Genomic DNA, 20,219 nt, shown 5'->3' with positions numbered 1-20,219 from the left:
GAAGCTGCATCGATGACTGTTTACAATCCTTTTTAACTACCGGTACACTAGGATACACAGGGAGAAGACAAGCCAATCAAAAGACTCAACACACATCACAGCATATCAAAACAATTCAACTGGTTTCAACTTGTTGATTCTTTTTATACTCCGCCTTTTCTTTTAGTTGAGTTGTAATACTTTTAGTAAAAAATCCCAACCTGGAGGCATTTGCAGGAAAAGTGCATTTAACACACAAAACAATGAAAAAAAACTTTTACACAGAAAGGGATGTTTTGATTCAAACATTTCTAAGTTTGTGAAGTTGCTTTGTAATATATTTAATATATTTTGATGTGCATTATTACTCTGTTGTAGTTGTTAAGTACTACTACATGTGTTGTTTATACTAGTGAGTCTAGCTGAACATCCACACTATGATTGTTTATGTATTTTATACGGTTTGGAATGTTTTTCTTGGTTAGACTTGTGCCATGTTTTAAATAAGCTCATATTTAGACCTCAATGTATCCCCGACCCAAAACTTGATGCTACACCGACTTGTGAATCATCGAGTCGTGTCATCATAAAGTGCCCTATTAGATCAAATATGCTATTCTTTGCATTAACTACCAAAGCTTTACTTTAGTGAATGTGTCCATTCAACCTGAAAGTCCCAGTGTTACGAGTAGTGTGTCCAAAGTGATGTGATGTACCCGTTCAAATATTCAGATAAATAGTTTGTAAATGCCAGCGGCTCTCAAACTGGGAGGGTGACCAGGGGGGGAATGAGGCTCATCTTGCATCGTGGCTAATTTTGTTACTAATTTTATAATAAGCACTGATTTATTTCACCTTTCAAAAATGGTGCAGTTTTGAGAAGCCAGGTATTCATATCCTGAGCTCTCTGACAAAAGCTCAGTATCGGTCGGTTTTGTACACAACTTAATTGTGCCTATAAACATGTTTGTCTGCGGCTCTTAATAACTTGGGCTTCTTTTGTACCAGGTGAGTGGTTTCCACCAGCAAACACCTATATTATCACCAAATGATTCAGCCTCTTGATTTGGTTTCACCCAATTATACTCGTAAACCAGAACGCACATGGACGATTAAACCTCGTCCAACATGTGAAATATAAAAGTGGGTCCCTTTGATGATCTCATTGAGTTACTTTGTGTCAGTCAGATCTGGCACCACTGCAAAAGCTCTTTCAATGCTCTTAAACAGAACATATCTGTAAGCTGGGACGTGTTTCGCAGCTCCAGTACAGGTTTCACCACATTCAGCGATGCTTTCACCAGATGTGTGTTGTTTGTCGCTCATGTTCAGTGTTGCCTCTTTCATTTTAGCACTAAAATGATTTAAAGTGTTTTGATTTGTTAGATCAAATGTAATCTACTGATCATAGGTAAGGAACGTTATTAATAACCAGGTAAAATGTGCTGTGCATCCGACATCTACTCTTCACTCTCTTTCAAACCAGCAGCTTACGCTTTAAACTGCTGGTAATAACTTTAAAGTGTGGTGCTGCTGCTTGTAAAGCCCCTCCTGGTTTTCAGAGAAAGGATGCTCATGTTAAAGCTGGTTTGTGTGTTTCACTTTCTCTTCCTGTTTGACCCCCTCACTCTGCTCTCTGCTCTGCTGTTGCTCCCTCCGGCTGCGTTGCCTCACCAGCAGCCAGTCATGAGACACAAAGCCCAGAGAGCCACAAGACGAGTGTGTTACAGAAAGTCTTGTTTCTTCCTGTTTGTTTTCCTGTAGCGGCTAAAAGACTGAACAGCTTCTATGTGCAATGAGCTAAATGTGAACTAGAACGCTAGAAAGTAAAAAATGTATACGTTAAATATGTAGAAAATATGTAGAAGATGGGTAGCTTCCCGGTCCATGAAAATACACTGGACACACACCATAACTGTCTACAGGCATACAACATGACACACACACATAGACAGACAGACAGCCCACAATGCACCTCTCTCGTGTCGGAGAGCACAACTCTACAGCAGACGGTTTTGTAAAAAGGTTTGTCTGGCCTGCATGCTGCTTTAGTTTTACATTGTACAGAGCTTAATTTATTTGACATGTGTATATTTGCAATCATTGTTGCCACTGTGACAATGATTGATTTCATACGTTGCCATTATTGCTCCAAGACAAGCAGTATTTTTTTCGGTGATTAGGAGCTTGTGTTTTTGATTGATCACGATCCTGCACTCTTTTTCATGTGTAAATCTGTTGACAATGTGTTTGTATAAAGAAAATAGGAAGAAAAAAATCCATACAACTGGAGAATGTGATTGGTGGTATCTTGTCGTCGATTCCTTCTTATTTCAATGCTTCTGGGAGGTGTGAGGGGTCCTGAAACTGTAACACTGTTTGTACATTTGTGAATGTGCATGAAGATATTGTGGACGTTACATCTGTTGTTGTGAACTACTGCCCTGCTGACCGAAGCACTTTGACATACTGTAGGGCGCAGGAACAGACCCACACCGTGACAAGATACTGTTCAACTGATCCCAGATCTGCATGAGTCTCTCTTGAATCAGCTCATGAACAGATCCTGGATCTTTACTTGAAGCCTTTTTTAAGATGCTTCTCTTTGAGAAAAACTAATGTTTTAGTGACTGGTGTCTGTTCAGTATGTGTAACCCAGTGACGAAAGCAAAAACAGGGTTATTTTGTACAGCTTGTGTTTGATGAGGGGATCCTCAGCCCTGCCATCTAATTCTTCTCATGGGTGACGTTGTTTCCACTGCTTGCTGAAACCCCCGTGATGTTAAAGTGCTTGATATGTGTCGACCCCGCCCTCTCCGTCTCTTGATGTTGTTCGTGCCCTTTCTCTAATCTCTGAATGTGATAGTACCTGTAGTTTGGTAGATGGATGTTCTACTTTCATAGGATACAAAAAAATATTATAGAATAAATACATTGCGACTAAATGTGATTTTAAGAGACATAAAGAAAGCAAAATGTCTGACCCATCCTCCCCCGAATCCCTTTTACAGAGTAGTTTGTACTTGTCGATTGTATAATACCGTTCTATGATGGTTTTCCTGATGGTATTTGTATTTCTGTATACACTTTGGTGATCCTGTCATATCTGGGTTTTATAAACCACGATTATTTTTAAAACTCGCTCTGCCTCTCGACTCTTTCTTTTCTCTTTTACTATTAAACTAAGTACCTGCTGTTCAGCCTCTTCTCATCGTTGAGTTTCTCACAGATGCTCGTTTTGGTTCTCGCGGATGCCTCTCCTTCTCAGAGTGAGTCTCGCCACCTTTAGTCGGGCTCTGATGGGGTTTTGTAAATATAAGTACATTAACACGTATTTGTACAGCGTATTCCTTTAGCTCACGTTTGTTTGCTGTGGTCGTCGGTTCTGTTTCCTTTTCCTGTTGCTTCATTGTTGACATTAATGACAAACTTTACTATTTATTTTTTTATTTCATATTATACTTTGACATTTCCTATAACATTGTTGTGACAAACTATATTTACTTCTCAATGAAAATGTAGTGGCTTGTTTATGACCTATTGTACTATGACTTTTGAATGTCATACTGTACGACAACTTTTTTTTGACATACTATGACAAGCTAAACTGACTTATGAAATTTCTGACTGTATTATGCTTCTTTTTTTTATGATATACTATTTTACTGACATTCTATGATTATGACTGACTTTTTCATGACCTTTTTATGAGACACTATACGATGACATACTACACTTACAGTAAAGTATATCATAAAAATGAATACATAAAAGTTTTTTTTTAAAGGCATTATAGTATGTCTTAAAACATTTGTAAAAAAAAAGAAATAAAGTCATAAGGCAAAGTGTAGTATGTCATAACATTCAAATACAAATGTCATAGTATAGAATGTCATAAAATAGCGGTAAAAATGTCAGTGTGCAAGAAAAATGCAATACATAACAAGTCTAAGTCAGTATATTAGGTCAAAAATGTCATAAGTTAGTGTAATATGTCATGGAAAGCAATAAAAAGTCATAGTATGTCATACACAATTTATAAGTCACAGTATAGTAAGTCAGAAAAATGCAATACTTAGGAAGTCAGAAAAACGTCACAGTATTAAGCTTGTCATAAATATGTCATAACATTTTTTTCACACAATTAATTTAAAAAGGTATAGTATGTCATAAAAGGTGTCAAAAATGAAATACATAAAGTTATAAACCGCAGAGTAAAAGTCATAAGAAAGTTGTAACATCATGTCACTAAAGTCAAAAATAGTCAACACATCAGGTCAATAAAAAATTATAGTATGTCATAAAAAGGCAGAAACAAGTCATAGTAAAGTATGTCCTTAAGAAGACAATAGATAGTATACCATTACCCCCCAAAAGTCATTTTATGACCTATTCTTAGGAATAAATATGACTTTTTAAATTACATTTTTATGAGATACAATGCTACGAAAGATTCTATGAAAAATGTTCATTATTAGGGATTAGATGTTTAACATTCCTTTTGTTCCCAGTGGCCGAGTCTGATGCCGTTACGTTCAGTGTGCCGGTAGTTATTGGCGGAGTGGAGGCGCCGACTAAATTAAAAAAAAGGTGAACACAGTGTCAGACGATTCTTGAACTTAGAAACAGCCGTTGAAACAATCTCCCCACAAGGTCGATTGGGGCCGTTCTGGAACTTTTAATGGTATCTCATGATCTCCCTGAGAAGATTAAGATTACCTAAATGAATCTAAAGCTAATTTTTTTTTTTTTACAACTCCACTTAAATGTAGACGTAATACAATAACACAGCTACAACAGCAGCCCTGCAATAATCCTACTTTAACGGATACATTGATTATTAAGCACATTAGATTTGTCTATAAAATATTTGATAATTGTGAAAAATATCTCCATTTCCAGACCTTACGGTGACAACGTTTTACTTGTTTTGTTCCATCAACAGTCTAAAACCCAAAAGATAGTCACTGTATGAAAGATAAACAGAGAACCCCAACAATTCCTAACAGTTACTGAGCTTGAAATAGAACATTCCTCCCATTTCCGTTTTTAAAGTAATGTGAATGATTATAGGATTATCAAAATAGTTGCAGATTAATTTTCTGAGATCAGTATTCTACTAATCGTGGAAGTTCTAGTTTTGTTTATACATTGTCAGATCTGTCATCCATGGTCTTTTTAATGGTCTTCTGTGGCTCTAGTTTCTTTGTTTTGTTAAACTCAAGCCAACAAACAACCTACCAGTCAACATCTAAGAAGGTCACAACTAGGTTGTTTATTTTATGATAACTGATACAGGATAAATGTTATACATTCTATTTTAACACTGATATTTTGCTTTTATTTTCAATGTCAGTATGCAAAAAAAGACAATACAAAGTAAACATTTAGTATCATGAATATGATACATAATTTGACTGCTTCCTCCATATTAAACCAATTCATTTTAAGGTCTACTTGTTGCCTTGGTGATAACTTGTTTAGCTACAACACAAAGGAAAAATAAAATAAAAAAATGCAAAACATCAAGAGTTGGCTGACAGCAAACACTGTAAAGAACAACATGATTTTAAGATGTATCAATCAACTCGTGTAGATGCATATATAAAAATACAGGATCCCTGTTATGTATATATATATATATGCACATACAGTAACAATGCAATTACTAGAGTTGTAGAGCCTGTACTGGGCATAGAAACAGACAAAATGAAGAGAGCATGATACACATACATACACACGTTTACCATTATCTCTCCATATAAACACGCATAAACCAACCAACCAACCAACAAACAGAAGGCTCTCTGGCTTTAGAAGCTAAAAACTACACTTGACTTAAAAAAAAAAAAAAGAAAAAGAAACAGACATTCACATTTCTGAAACAAATTTCATGATCTCGTAACTTCTTGCCTGTTCAACCGCCTCCGTGTCCATCAACTTTTAGTGCCACCAGAGAAGGTTGATGATGATGATGATGCTGCTGAGGATGATGAGCTCCGTTTGTGCCATCGTGTCCGACTCGTCCCATCAATCAGGGCCAAGTTCAATCTCATTGATTACTTCACTGTCTGTGTTGGTCCTTCTCCTCCACGCCATCGCTCCTCTCACTGTGCACTCATTCACTGACTCACTGTCCACTGGAATAAACCGTCCAGAGTCTGCACTGTGTTTCTTCATCCCTCAGTGAAAGTGAATGAGTGGACATGTTGCGGAGGAAGGTGGAGAAGCAGGACTGCAGCTGTTTGTATCTGTGTTTAGTGTATGAATGTCTCGTACGTCCATGCATTTACCTGTTTGGTGTACTGTCCGTCCGCCTCTACGGGGAGGCCGGGGCTTTGCTACCGCTGTAATGAACGTGGTATCTGTTCACGGCTTGCCCCTTCACCTCGGTCGACAGGCAGGTGGTCTTGCAGGGGATCAAGTCCTCTTCCTCCTCGCCCATTAGCCAGTTCTGCACGGAGCGTTCGGCCGCGGCCGTGACGTGATCGGCCTGCCAGCCCTGGTGCCACTTGTCAAAGCGGTCGTGTTGGCCCGCTGCCACTCTGTGCTGCGACTGTGGAGGAAGAGGAAAAACTGTCAAGACACCAAACAGGGTTTAGTGAGCAGTGAGTGTGCAAGCGAGGTTTGATTTTATTTTCCCGACACCCCGTCACCAAGACTCTCCACATCACATCTCAACAGCAAACGAGAGACTGAGGTTAAATGCAGACGCCGGCCTACCTTCCTGGCCTTGACCAGCGCTCCTCTGCGGTACATGTAATCCTCAGAGTTCATGACAAACACCATCTTGTGAGTATTGAGTTTAAATCGACAGTCCAGACTCCCGGCGTTCTCCACGCCGAGCTGTCGGTGCCACTCTCTCCTGCAGCGCATCGCCTCCACCTGCCGCACCTGCCAGCGACGGAAACGACGCAGGTTCCTACAAGAAGAGACACATTTATTAGACCGTAACATGCTGATCAGATTACAATATATACAACATATTGAGAAGGACATCAATTTGACCCTGCTCTTTTTTTTACAAATGTTATCTGAAAACTAAATATTTCACTGAAATTAGACTTCATGTTTGAACAGAAACGTAACTTTTCCAGAAATCCATGGTTGCGTTGGGCAACTAAGCCGTGACATTTTACTGTGACTGCAATGTAAACAGAGGCCTTTCATTATTTAATAAAATAATACATTTTTATACCAAATCAATGCAGACAAATTTTACTATTTTTTTCCCAATAAACCATCTCTATTGTGTAAATTCCATCTGAAGCAGATGTTTTTTCATTGATAAAGTGTACATTAACAGAGGTAATTAAGAATAACGATACTATCTCATGCAATCACACATCAGCAGAACATTTCACCCTGAAGGTAGTACCTATATGTAGTTTCTGTTGGTGAGACTGTCAGATATGTGTTGATTTAACTCTGTCTTTGTTATATACTTTTAGTCATACAAAACATTGCAATTTTGTAATGAACTTGACTCTGACAGCGTGTGGAAATTTAAACTTTCTTTTAGTGTTGACATATTGGATGCATTGTACTAAAAGGAATTTCAAATATTTTGTCCTATGGATACTATGGTACTATGGATAACATAAGAAATACCAGTGGGAAAGATATAAGATGCCCACAAAGATCTGTTGGAAGTGCATGGACTGAGTGATCACAAGCTGGTCTGGCTGTATTATGTAGACAAGACGAGGGCTATAAGATTAGTGCATGCACAGCTTAAAATGAGAAGCGGTATGGTGAGTCTCAACCTCCAAATATGTTAAACTGTTATTATACCTGGGCAGAAATACAGGTTTGAAGAAGTAGCCGTCTGCTTGACACAGACTGGACTCTGTTCCTACAAACTGCTCCATGTAGCTTGACAGGCACTGAGGGGAAAACAGCAATTAATAACCTATTAAGATTAAGAAATGATCATTCATTATGATTTAGATTATTTTATTTAGATATCTGAACAGTCTGTTTGTAAATGTGAGTTTACCTGTACATCTAACGGGTCATCAGCTTGGGCCTCCTCAGTGTCCAGCAGCTCAACAGTCATCGTCACATGGCCTTTGTTTTGGAGAAACATTACCTGAAGACACAAAGAAACATCTGTAAACCACCTTAATGAATAAAACTAAGATTAAAGCTGTTCAAATCTCAAAAGACGGCTTTGGTGCGAGGTGCTCCAATATATGAAAGTTAATCTAAAGAGGCCATGTTCATCTTGCTGTAGTTCAACTGGCTGTAAATAAGCTGTGTCACTTGCGTGTCCAAAGGTTGAGTCTGCGGTTCTTATCCAATATATTTTTCGCCAAATTCAGAAAATATCTTCTCATGGTGCACTGTCTGTTCTGTGTGTGCACTAAAAACAATCTGATGTTCATACACAGCCCTGCCTCAGTAAATGGGGAAAAAACACTATTCCAGCCAGGACAGGGGAAAGGTCATGTATGTGTAAAGAGAAGTGTGAGGGAGATGGACCGTGATCTGGTACACGCTAACGTTCCGAAGGACCACTGTACGGTGTATTTGTTTAAATATCAATACTCTTTTGCAGACTCCACATTTAAAGCCGATTAGTCATAACATAGAAGGTAAAACTGTAACCAAGTTTGTCTGTCAGATCAATTAGGATAAATATTAACTTTGAGTAAAACTGCAAGCAGCTTTCTCTGAACAAAACACTCCATTATAAAAAAAATAACAATTAGTGATGTGCTTTGCTTCTGTGGATACATTAGTGTTCCATGTATTTTTTACAATTCTCTAAAATAACTATAAAAGTGTAAACCGCATATTACTGCAGCGGAGGTGGAGTTTGATCATAGAAACTGTTTCATTGCCTCAAACAACAGCAAAATGTCAGGGCCAAACATGTCATTCAGTCTTACATTCAGCAGGACTCTGTGCTCACCTTGAAGCAGTTCTCCTCCGCCATGACTCTCTCAGCTTTCCACTGGAAACTGGTCTCCCAGGCTGCTCGGACACACTGCGAGGACAGGTTCCCCCCTGCTGCCCCCCTCTTCCTCTCAGCCAGGTAAAGATCCACCACCTGCAGACAAACCTCGTCGCTCACTACGTGCTGTAGCTGGAGTCAAAGAAAAATGGGAGAAAGAACATGTTAAATGTTGTAAATGAGGTAAAATATATGTCATCACCATCAAACTCTGCTTACCTGCCGGATGATATTATGGATGACCTTGTCGATAGTGAAGCCGATGTAGGCGTGGATAGTGAACATCTCTCTCAGCGTGTCTTCATACTGTGTGGAGTCCAGGTTTCCGTCTAGCAGGCTGCGCACCATGTCAAGGAAGGCTGGGTAGTACTCCTCCAATTCTACTTCACCTGTGGGAGAAAGGTATGTCACACAGCATGTAATAACAGTGTGTGTGTGTGTGTGTGTGTGTTTTACTCAGAGTTGTGTCTTATCTCCATTGATAACGTGTGTTTCACGGGGTGGGTGTGTGTGTGTGTGTGTGTGTGTGTGTGTGTGTATGTGTGTGTGTGTGTGTGTGTGTGCGCTGAGGATCTGTTGCGACAGAACGGTGTGGGCAGGATTTAGACACCCTGTCTTTGCCTCTAACCTGAATAAATTAACTTAAAATAAGTTCCCAACCAAAAGCAGCACTTAAAAGGAAGTCCTTGCTGATATCATTCATTCAAACTGCCTGAAATGCCACTTCAAATGTTGGCAAGGCAAAGAAAAGAATAACACCAGTCTTTCTACACATCTGGAATAGTTTTCAAAGAAGCCTTTCTTCATCGTGTGATGTTACTATGACTCAACACCATGACTACCGGAAAAGTCAAGGTGACTTTACAGAGATTTAAATGCACTCTTATTCAGTGCCAATTAATTAAACAATTATAATTAATATATTATTACTTATTATTAACATATATTACAGCTCTTGATCATAGTTCCAGGATCTAAAATACAACACAACCCCCCAAAACTCAGCATATTTGTCCATACAGATGTGGCAGCTGGTTGAACCAACTCATATTAAATACTTAAATTGTACCATTTTAGGATTTGCATAACCAACTAGTAGATTAACTTACTGGGCTGTTTGAGGCGGAGCTCCATGGCGAGGTCACATGCCTTTTCTCTTCTTCCTTCTGCCATGAGCAGCCTCTCCCTGCTCTGCTCCGCTCGGTGTTCCAGCAGCTGCCGCTCTGCCTGCCGGTAAACCCGCAGGAGCCGCGAACACAAGGTCTGGTGCAGCCGCAAGAAGAAATACCAGTTGTTGTTGACGAAGAAAAGGTTGTAGACACCGTCCATCTCCTTCTGGTGCTCTGCTTCAGGGTCGCGCAGGTCTACCTTCTCCCCGGGTACACCTGACCCCGTCTCCATCGGCGTAGATCCAGGGGTGGATGAGGCCGTCCCTGCAGGCTGGCTCGTGCTACTGGAGGTGGTGGAGGCCTCTGTGTCTGCAGGCTGAGATGGGCTGCAGCGTCTCCGCCTGGACTCACCATTGAGCTGCTGCTGGGGTTGGGACTGGGTCTGGGGCTGTAATTGGGCAGGTTGGGCAGGTTGGGGTAGAGACGGACCACCTGTGGCTCCCGATGCATTATTAGAATTACTATTTCCTCCTCCTCCTACTACAACTACTCCCCCTGCTGCTGCTGCTGCTGCTGCTGCTGGTGCTGCTGCTGCTCCACCTCCTATTCCTCTCTCTACCACCTCCTCAGGATCAACCTCATCGTCTGTCCAGTCTTCAGTATCACTGAGCTCGCCGCGGCGGGAGAAGAACAGGTCGGGGACAAAGTGCTGGATGATGCGCTTGATGTGGTCTTTGTCATCTTTGTGGATGGTGGGCTGGCGTTTGACATGGTAGATGATGAGCGAGGCAGCGTCCTCCAGGATCTGTTTGTCCTCGTACGTAAACACCATGTGAGGCTCGCTGGATGAGGCGGCACCAGAGCCGTTACGACTCTGCTGCCCAACGCCGCCTTCTTCTGTGCTCTGCTCCTGACGCTGAGATGACAGAAAACACAGAGATGAAGACAGGCAAAAAACACACCGACAAAGGATTCTAATGGTGAGTTGCATTGATACAGATAAATTAATCTCCGAGATAAGATATTTCTGCCCATATAAAATTGAAGGGAAACATATGAGCAATTCATTTACAGTTACGAAGTTTTCCTCCAACTTCTGGACAAAAGACAAAACAATATAAACTCAAAGACCATGATTTGCTTGCTTGTTGTAGAGCATTCGATTGCATCTCATTAGCAGACAGACTATAACCATGAACTTCTGATTGATTCTTGTGATTGTGTCGAGTGGAAATTATGTCAACTGCCGTTTCCGAGGTCAAGACTGAACAGTAAAGCTCAACTTTACAAAAAAAACAGAAAATAAGAGAAAAGACTTAAACTAAATTAATTATTAGTATCGACTCACCCAAACGTCACAAATAAATTACCAGAATACGGTGATTTATTTTGTTTGGTGGGCTCCGAGTTCAAATGCATTTTTTTAATTTTTTTATGCGAAATGGTTATATTCCAAGTAAAAAGTGCTGTTAACATTTTTAGTTACAGTTTAAAATGTAATAACCAATGATATGGTGTCCACCCTCCAATATGACTGTACAACTGAGCACAAACACAATAGTGTAGTTTTACACATTTGCAACAGATTCTCTTTTCATATTATGACAACTCTAGTTTTGGGATGGCAGACAGGAAAAAAGGTGTTTACCTCATCGTAGACACTCTCTATCTCATTGAGAAGACTCTTCGACCGCAAGGCCTTCATGTCATTCTGTTTGAAGTTGACTCCTTGGTGATCGAGGGACTTCAGGTAAGCCTTCTCGTATTGCTCCCTCCAAATCTTATTGAAACCCTGCTGGGCCTCTCTCCACTCCTCTTCCTTGGCTTTCAACCTGCAGAAGAAGATACACCTTTAATGTAGAGACTTCACAAAACACAGCCACGAATATAAATATGTGGCCTAACAAAAAGGCCTGTCACTGAATTTGCATGTGCACACAGACGTTTGATTGTAAGAGTTAAAGCATCTGTGGGAGAGAACATGTCAGTTTTTCAGGATGCATTCTTTATGTGAGAGCCTGCCACGGGCAAAGCATATTTCAATGTGCCTACATTCAGAACACTGAATACACAAACACTGTTTTTAAAAACAGCTGTTGCTGATATAGTTCACCTTTGATCGCAGGAAGTACAAATAGTACTGCCTGTTGATACAAGGATCTTACTCATACTGTCAGCAAATAAACACATCTATCAAACTTTCAGTTCAAACTTAAACACTTAAACTTCCCTGCTGGTAATGTCAATTACATGTGCTGTACAACAACAATCTCCTTTCCATATTGATAGAATGCCAATTGTCTGGTATATCAACATTTTTAATATGTCTAATTAACAGTAATAGTAGTTCATACACATCAAAAACAAAACAGAATTTCTTCCATTGAACCTCTTACTGGTAAAGTAATTGGAAATTAAAAAATACAACCCTGACCTCTTGAGCACCACAGGCACAGCGGTAGCAGGACTCCTCTTCAGTCCCTCGATGATCTCAGGGGCTTTGTCTCCATAGATACGATACACAGCACGACGCTGGATGACCTCAGAGGTGCCGCCCAGACAGTCGTCTAATCTGAACCGATCCTGGTCCTCTGGAGAAAGACGGGAGAGCTTCTTCTGCACGCTCTCTAGTACCCTGATGGTGGCCAGGTTCGTCTCCAGAACCACATCCAACTGTAAGTGGAGCGTTACAGACACAGAGAGTTAGGAAGGCAGTCACTAACTACAGTATAGTGCCAAGTGCTCTATGCGTTAAAGCTCATCATCTCCTCTTTTACAAGAGCAGGGACACAAAAAAGTTAACTGCGTAAATTGGGATGTTTATTCTACAAGAAACGCAAATAGAATAGTTGTTAGGATTTACATACCTCAAACCTTTCGTCCTCGCAGCGATGCAGCTGCTCCTCATAAGGAGTCTTCTTCGAGCTGACAAAGGTGGAGTCCTCTGACCAGGAGGGAAACGACACCCAGGTGTCGTTCAACACCTACATACATACAAAGAGTAAACTCATCAATGGGAAAAACATTTCCATAGGAGAACATTTCACAATGACATTCTATTCAAGCATTTTTATAATGTATTACATTTATGCTAGAAAACACAGAAATATGCCAGCAAGTCAGGGACGAAGAAGACTGCTAGCATGTAGACAATGCATGTGTTAAACTTTTAAGTGAAATCTGCTTTGCAAATGTTATTTGAGTACAGAAAAACAGTCAACAGAGCTCCAGGATACACACAATGCGTCTTGGTGAGTGACATTGAATGTAAAGAGAAGCTTGGTTTACAATAAAACTCCACAAAGTGAGCAAAGCACTGATGTAGCGACAACTCTTTAGGATAGTTTAAGACGGTCTACCTCCTTGCACAGGGCAGTGCGCCCGCTGCATTTAGGCTGCTGGTAGGTCTTGGGCAGTGCTCTGTAGCTGGACCCCAGGCGCTTGCAGGAGGCGTAATCCACCTCTCGGCCCCCTCCCCCCTCCATGTAGCGATCCGACAGCCCTGACACATTATGAGAGAGCTCTTTGTCCCCCAGAAAAGACTTGAACTGTGTGTACAGTTCAGGAAACTTCCTGGAAGGAGATGGAGGAAATCATGGATGAGCGATAAATCTGGAGAAAAATAGCTGATCAAAAACAAAGCGATCCATCAGAATAATCTCACAAATGAGTGTAATGTGAAAAACAAAAACTGCATTATGTCAGGTAGTTTTATTTATTCTGGCATAGTTTGTTCAATAAGTGATCAGATCTCATAAGACCCATATATACGGATCATACAAGTACCATTTGCTGAAACATTTCAGGTTGTTTAATGGTCCTGAAAGCATTTCACATATGTCAACATATTTTACAGTGGTTACCCGCCTGCAGTAACTCTTCTACAAAACCACTTATTAACTTCTACACTTTTTATCAACTCCCTGCAGCTACTGTATCCATTTGTCCGATTTCATTCAAACCATTCACACATCTTTTTCACCCACTCACCCCAGGAAAGGAGTGACCAGCTGCAGCAGCTCTGCTCCCGACACTACTTCCTGGTTAAACAAGGCAATACAGCGCAGGAAGTTCTCATACACCTCCTGGCTTTTAAACAGGCGACGGACCTGAATCAGGAGAGTTGACAGGGAAGTCAGACCAATTAATAAAAAGGCATTATAAAAACTGTGGCAGTGGGTCAAAAGAACAGCATGAACCAAGGAAGAAAGAAATTGCCATGCCATGATTCACTGTCATGGAAACTGGTGTCTCACCTTATCAAAGAAAGAGAATTCTCTTAAGACTCCATGTTTGCCAACTGAAGCAAAGGACTGATCTTTGGTACAGGAATACTTCATTTTCTTCTAAATAAAAAACAAAGAAATGAATGATCTTTATATATGTAATTATTAATTAAATGTGTTGTAGTTAAAGCGGTTGAATCGTTGCTTTAGGAATGATAGAAAATGTTGAAACCGTTTCAAGGACATATGTGTACATATATCGGTGCATTTCCTGAGGCTGTTATTCTAAATTGAGAGTTTACCTTGAGCAGTGGGGACATGTGCTGCAGTAGGATGGGCCTGGGCCTCTTTTTGTTTTGTTTGGTTAGTAAGTCCTCCTCCTCCAGCCTTTTCAGCTGATCTTTGCCTCCTGTCAGTGAGCTGCCTGTGAACTACAGAAGATGAAGCACACAGGAAAAGTGTCACAAGATAGTGTCAAATGCCCATCACAAAATTTCCCAGAGCCCAAGTTGACATTAAAATAGCTCGTTTTGTGCAACTAACAGTCCTTTGAATATACTTTCATGTAAAACACTGCAAAATATAAATATATTCACAGAAAGGCGAAAGAGTTTGGGCATTTATTGCTTGAACATTAATACTTTACCGTGAAAAATCAATCATCAAATAGTTGCCAATAAATGTTCTGTTGATCAACTAATCTACCGAGTTGTTTCATCTTTACTTTGGACTTGCACTTTGAATTACTGAAGTCAAAGAATGTTGAGAGAAAAAAAAAATGCTATTATTTTTACAATACATTGACTACTAAAAATATGCACCAAATATTTTTTTATTACAAAAATGTGAGATGAGAGATTTGCATTAAAACACTGAAGACATAACGACAGAAAAAAATAGTTTTTTGTGCTGAGACAGGTCACCGATTATGAAGCAACCTTTTTCATTTTTACATTGTATTATTTATCTCCGTCTGCTGCTTCTACTGACCAATGATCTCTTGGCATCAGGTAAGAATTGCCCGAACTCAGCCAGCAAGTCTTCTTGCCCTTTGAAGAGACTGGCAACTTTAGAAAACACCTCATCTTCTGTCATCCCACTGCTGCCACGGTTGCCTCTACTCTCCTTCACCTCCAGCTGCTCCTTCTGAGGGCGGAGATACGGGAAAAATGGTTTTAAAAAGGTGGGAAATGTAATTCAAAATTAGAAACAGAAGACCAAAGTTGAGAATCTTTGGCTTGGATACACATGGTAGTCCTCCAAGGAACAAGCTGCTGTAGGAATTTTAAACTAGACAGAAACAAATCACCTGCAACCTTTATTTAATTGTTAAATTCTTGATGAAAATTCCATGAAGCCATTTAGAAGAGGACGGAAATTACCACTTGAATAACAATGCTGTGAGACATTTGCTTTGATCAAATCCGACAAGAACAGTGCAATATTTGAGGTGTAATAGGAAGAATGTCAGAAAAACTTAATTAAATTTAAAAAAATAATCACAATATGCAAGTAAGACACAAATTAAATGACCGCATTCCTTCTCCACAGTACCTGATATGTGTGAAGAATCTCTAGGAAGGCTCTGTAGATCTCTGGGTGATCCAAGAAACGGTTCTTAATCTTGTTTACGTAGCTGATGGCACTGTCAAACTCTACGGGGCTCGTCTCCGAGGCCGGTGGGGATACAGACGAAGTGGTCGCCTGGTTCTGGCTCTCTCTGCTAGTCAGGGGAAGAGAAAGCCTGCTGGGAGGCTCTGGAGGTCCTGCTGGGGTTGAGGAGGACAGGGACTCTGATGGGGCGGCCTTGGCTTCACTGGTCTGGGCAGGTCCAGCTTCATTGTTGGCGGCAGCGACACTACCGGAGGTTGCTGTCACTGCAGGCGTGGTAACACTCTTCCCCTGCTGGCCTGGGGATACCTGGACAGATGAAGAATGATGAAGTTGAGCTACATGGTTAAAAGTGCTTTCATTTAGGGAACTGGCGTTGTTTTTTTTTAACTTCAAATAAGATTTGGGGAATAATATCAGCAAGTAAATACCTGCCCAAATGGCAGTTAAGTAATGGTAATCCAAAATAAAAATGTACATTAAACACATCAGTGGCTATGTCCAAAATCACTCCCTTGTTCACTCATTTACTACTAATAATAGACTCTGTAGTAAGCAGTAAATTGCACTTTACAGTCAAATTATTTGAGGTGAATGAGGATGAAAGTTAAGTAAAACTACAACCCTCAGTTACAAAAAATGTTTTATGAATGAGTCTGTTCACGTCTATAAAATGTTGCGCATTGCTAGCAGAAAGTAATAGATAATACATTTCCCATTGCGTTTTGACAATTCTTTAGGGCCCTAGAGAGTGCATAAATTTGACACCCAGAATTCAAACACTCAAATAAAATGGCCGACAATAAAATTATCTAGTAAAGACAAAGGGATATCAGACACATGAACTGTTTCCCACAGTAAATTTGTTTACACTATTTATTTATTTATTTTGTCTACTGAGGTAGTACCACACTTATATTGAGTGAAATATTTACAAATAACATGTTGTTTTTGGAAAATCAATACGGTTTATTAAATACAAAAACATTCATCCAAACCATATTCAGTGACCAATTACAGCAACACCAATAAGAGTTTTGATGCAAATCTCAATTAACACTCTGCTGTGTGTATAACATACTTCTGATTGTCCTAAGGCTGCCCTCACAAATGATTTAGGTCTAGCTGTCCAAATAAGAAAATCTTTCAAAGAAGAAGAAGAAATCATTGGCATTTGGCTCTTGACAAAAAAACTTTTTTTTTTGTTAAAGCACTCTGGATTTACTGCATGTGAAACTGATGCACATCCTAAAACTGGTCCCTGCATTCTTTCGGTTATTTTTCTGTTAGCCAAAACTAACAAAAAAAACGTACATTAATGTAGAAATAAAATATGAAATCATACCAAATGTGAACTGAATTTGAACTGAATCTGAAGCCAAACACATCTGCTCAGTTTTGAGCCACTGAACAAAACATTACAAAAGTACTCTGTGTTATAGACAATGCATCTAAATGTATAAAGTAAAATAAATATAAACTGTCTTCTTAGTGAAATATCCAACCATTACACTCATTTGTATAGGCATTAAATACACTATTAAACACACCTCGCTAAAACTAATGCAGAATACAACATTCCTGTAATAACGCCTACCTTCATGAAGTTATAATGTTCATTGAGACTGTTGACACCTTTAAAATACATAAACTGGAAACTGAGTGCATGTGTACAATTCAGCATGGCATATTTTGGATCTTTCTAAACAGTGTGATCTTGACTGCAATTTCAAAAAAGCACCCAATTGAAATTCAGTGCAAAAGCAAACGTGTTCCTCTTAAGAAATATAAAGTTCAACATACTCTACTTTCAGCACACAATAAGTTTGGCATGATGCACCTGCTGAAAGTTCCATAAATAAAGTATTAGTTTGGAGAATTCATCAACTTAAGTTGTAGAGTATCTCACCTGTGTTGAAAACGGAGATTGGAGGAACGCCACCCCATTTTTGGGGACTTCTATCCGATACCCCGGTGGTAGAAAGGCATTGAAGCCCAAGACTAGGTCCGGGTGTCCATGGAAGAGCTGCGACACGCGGTTGATCACCCCCGGTGTGTCGATGCTATTCAAGAGAACAGACAGACAGACAAAAGAGAAAAATAGAAAATTTGCTTGCTCACTCATATGCCGCATGACGACAACCACTTCCTGATCAAAACGTTTTGCAGCTTAGTTTAAAAGGGAAACAAGTGACAATGTCTTTCATCCCACAATTACATTTAAGAGAGAATATAAACTGCTGGATAAGAAATATGGGATGCTTTCTGCAATACCCAAGTTATTGATAAATGCCTTAAAATATGTGGTTGATCCATCAGCATTTGCAGCATGATCAAAGTTTACACACAAGCTCCACAATTCAGCTTCTCATAAGACTGTATTTGGGAAAACAGTCATTAAAAACATATAATTAAAACTAATCATTTAGTAAGTAACTTCTTGCATAAATACCTCTGCGACTTGAACTCTTTCATGATGTCGAGAAACTTGTTGTATATGCCCGGATCATTTGCAAAACGAATTTTGACTTGGTCCAGATAGGACAAGGCATCTTCAACCTAAACACAAGAAGAAGAAAAATCATGAATGCAGCATGAATTACAATCAGTCTTTCTAGGACATGTGGTGAAGCTTTTTTAATAAAACACTCTGTTTGTGCTGTTAATGTACATAAGGGATCTTAATCCAGCTCCTATATGTTGGCATGTACTATTATACATAAATAAAAACAGAATAAGTGTGCTTCCTCAACACTTTGTGGACATGTCTTCATGTGAAGTTATATAAGTAGGTAAGGTTTGCTTTCTCCATTGTCAGCTGAAGTGCTGTATAAGATGTACAAGTAACCGTGAAATAAATACATAAATAAATAAATAGGCGAATACAAGAAACAAGCAGTTTTTGTTCGCTTGTCCTCAGCTTTCTTTATTCACAACAGCCAAACTAGGTGAGGTTAACACAAAAAAACAAAATGTGTCCCCACAAAGCGTTGAGCCCAGCAGTCCTCTCATCTCGAGAGGGTCGCGGAAGCTAACGCTAGCCAGCAATAACTCCACGAACACTTACAACACTGATCTAATACACGAAACGTTTCGCCTGCAGCTGCTCCCGAGCTAACGGCGTCGTGTTGGCCAAAACAGCACGATGATGTTCAACTAACGTTACTGCGATAACAAAGAAAAACGTGTAACGAAGCTGCTAAAAAATCAAGTGGAGTAGCCGTTCTTGGCTAGCCTGGCTGACGTCCTCCACTTTGTTCAGGGTGGCTGAGAGAGAGAGAGAGAGAGAAAAAAAAAAGACGAACAAGGAGGAACTTCCCACAACCGAGGTTTGAGTTAACGTTCGCTCACAGCGACTGTTATTGACATCGTAAATAAGAAACTACCACTAACTGTGTCACTCGACTGTCACTCGGACATTTACTCATTAAATACAGCTTTCACGTTTCATCTCAAATGTCCAATGTTAAGCAATGAATTAACGTTACTTTTAATAGGCCACCGAGCTAACCGACGCTAGCCAGCCGTTCCTTTCACTACTCTCTCGACGCTCGCGAGGGGAGAAAGAGAAAAGCCTGAAATCCAGTGCAATGATCCGACGAACAAAATGGTTCTGACTCTGGGGGACTTTTCCCCCCTTGTCGTGTCCGTTGTCTGCTTACCTTCAGCTTCTGGAAGTGCTGCTGCTGCACTTGCTTTTGCGTTATAACGTAAGGCTTGTCTTGGATTTGGTTTATTTGCTTCGCGGTGCTGTGCGCCTGAATCTTCGCCATTATCCCGGGCGACAAGGGGGCTGGAGAGCCACCACCACAACTTGAGAGGGAAGCTTCGCTGTTACCTCCAGTTGTTGGCTAGCCGACAAACCTTCCTCTCGGTCGGGAAGCCAGCCTGCCAGCGAGCAAACCCTACTTTGCCTAGCTGGACAGTCTCGGCACAGCGCAAAAAAGGACGGACAATCCAGCGGAGTGGAGGGTGATGACAGACGAGCTGCTACTCGCTGCGACTTTGATTAAACATCACCCATCGAATTAAACAAGCTGCTCCCGAGAAGCGTCGGGGAATAAGCTAGAGGGACAATGGTTGCCGTTTATCGTATTTAAAATAACTATCCCCTGTCTCTTTAAATTCGGCGGCAGCGGTCTGTCTTGGCGTCCGGAAGCCAGAGTAGGAGTGAAAAATTGAAAAAAAGGAGTGAAAAATTGAACTGCGCAGCCGCAGAGATGGGAGGAGCTGAGGGCTCGAGAATCAGATTGCTCCACTCCCCCTTCACTGCTACAAAGGAACAATGTTGCCCCGTGCACGATAGCTACATACTACTACATTGTGTCTGTTTTT

At 40.3% G+C, this 20,219-nt stretch overlaps 1 protein-coding gene across 1 annotated transcript; it reads right to left on the bottom strand.

Moving 5' to 3' along the window:
• Positions 1 to 5,883: 5,883 nt before the first annotated feature.
• sin3b (SIN3 transcription regulator family member B) lies at positions 5,884 to 19,657 on the bottom strand (the record flags this gene model as incomplete). Its single annotated transcript, XM_079220526.1, has 19 exons — positions 5,884 to 6,535; positions 6,703 to 6,901; positions 7,774 to 7,865; positions 7,979 to 8,071; positions 8,897 to 9,070; positions 9,158 to 9,327; positions 10,048 to 10,963; positions 11,696 to 11,879; positions 12,482 to 12,720; positions 12,915 to 13,031; positions 13,407 to 13,620; positions 14,038 to 14,156; positions 14,304 to 14,393; positions 14,576 to 14,704; positions 15,264 to 15,419; positions 15,828 to 16,193; positions 17,794 to 17,947; positions 18,337 to 18,443; positions 19,547 to 19,657. 19 exons carry the CDS (start codon positions 19,655 to 19,657, stop codon positions 6,299 to 6,301), a joined length of 3,867 nt encoding a protein of 1,288 aa, XP_079076652.1. The 3' UTR covers positions 5,884 to 6,298.
• Between the last annotated feature and the right edge of the window lie 562 nt (positions 19,658 to 20,219).

The sequence above is a fragment of the Taurulus bubalis genome (assembly GCF_910589615.1).
Source record: "Taurulus bubalis genome assembly, chromosome: 7".
Taxonomy (NCBI): Eukaryota; Metazoa; Chordata; class Actinopteri; order Perciformes; family Cottidae; genus Taurulus; species Taurulus bubalis.
The sequence above is the reverse complement of the archived record's forward strand: the minus strand, read 5'-3'. Positions and strand labels throughout refer to the sequence as shown.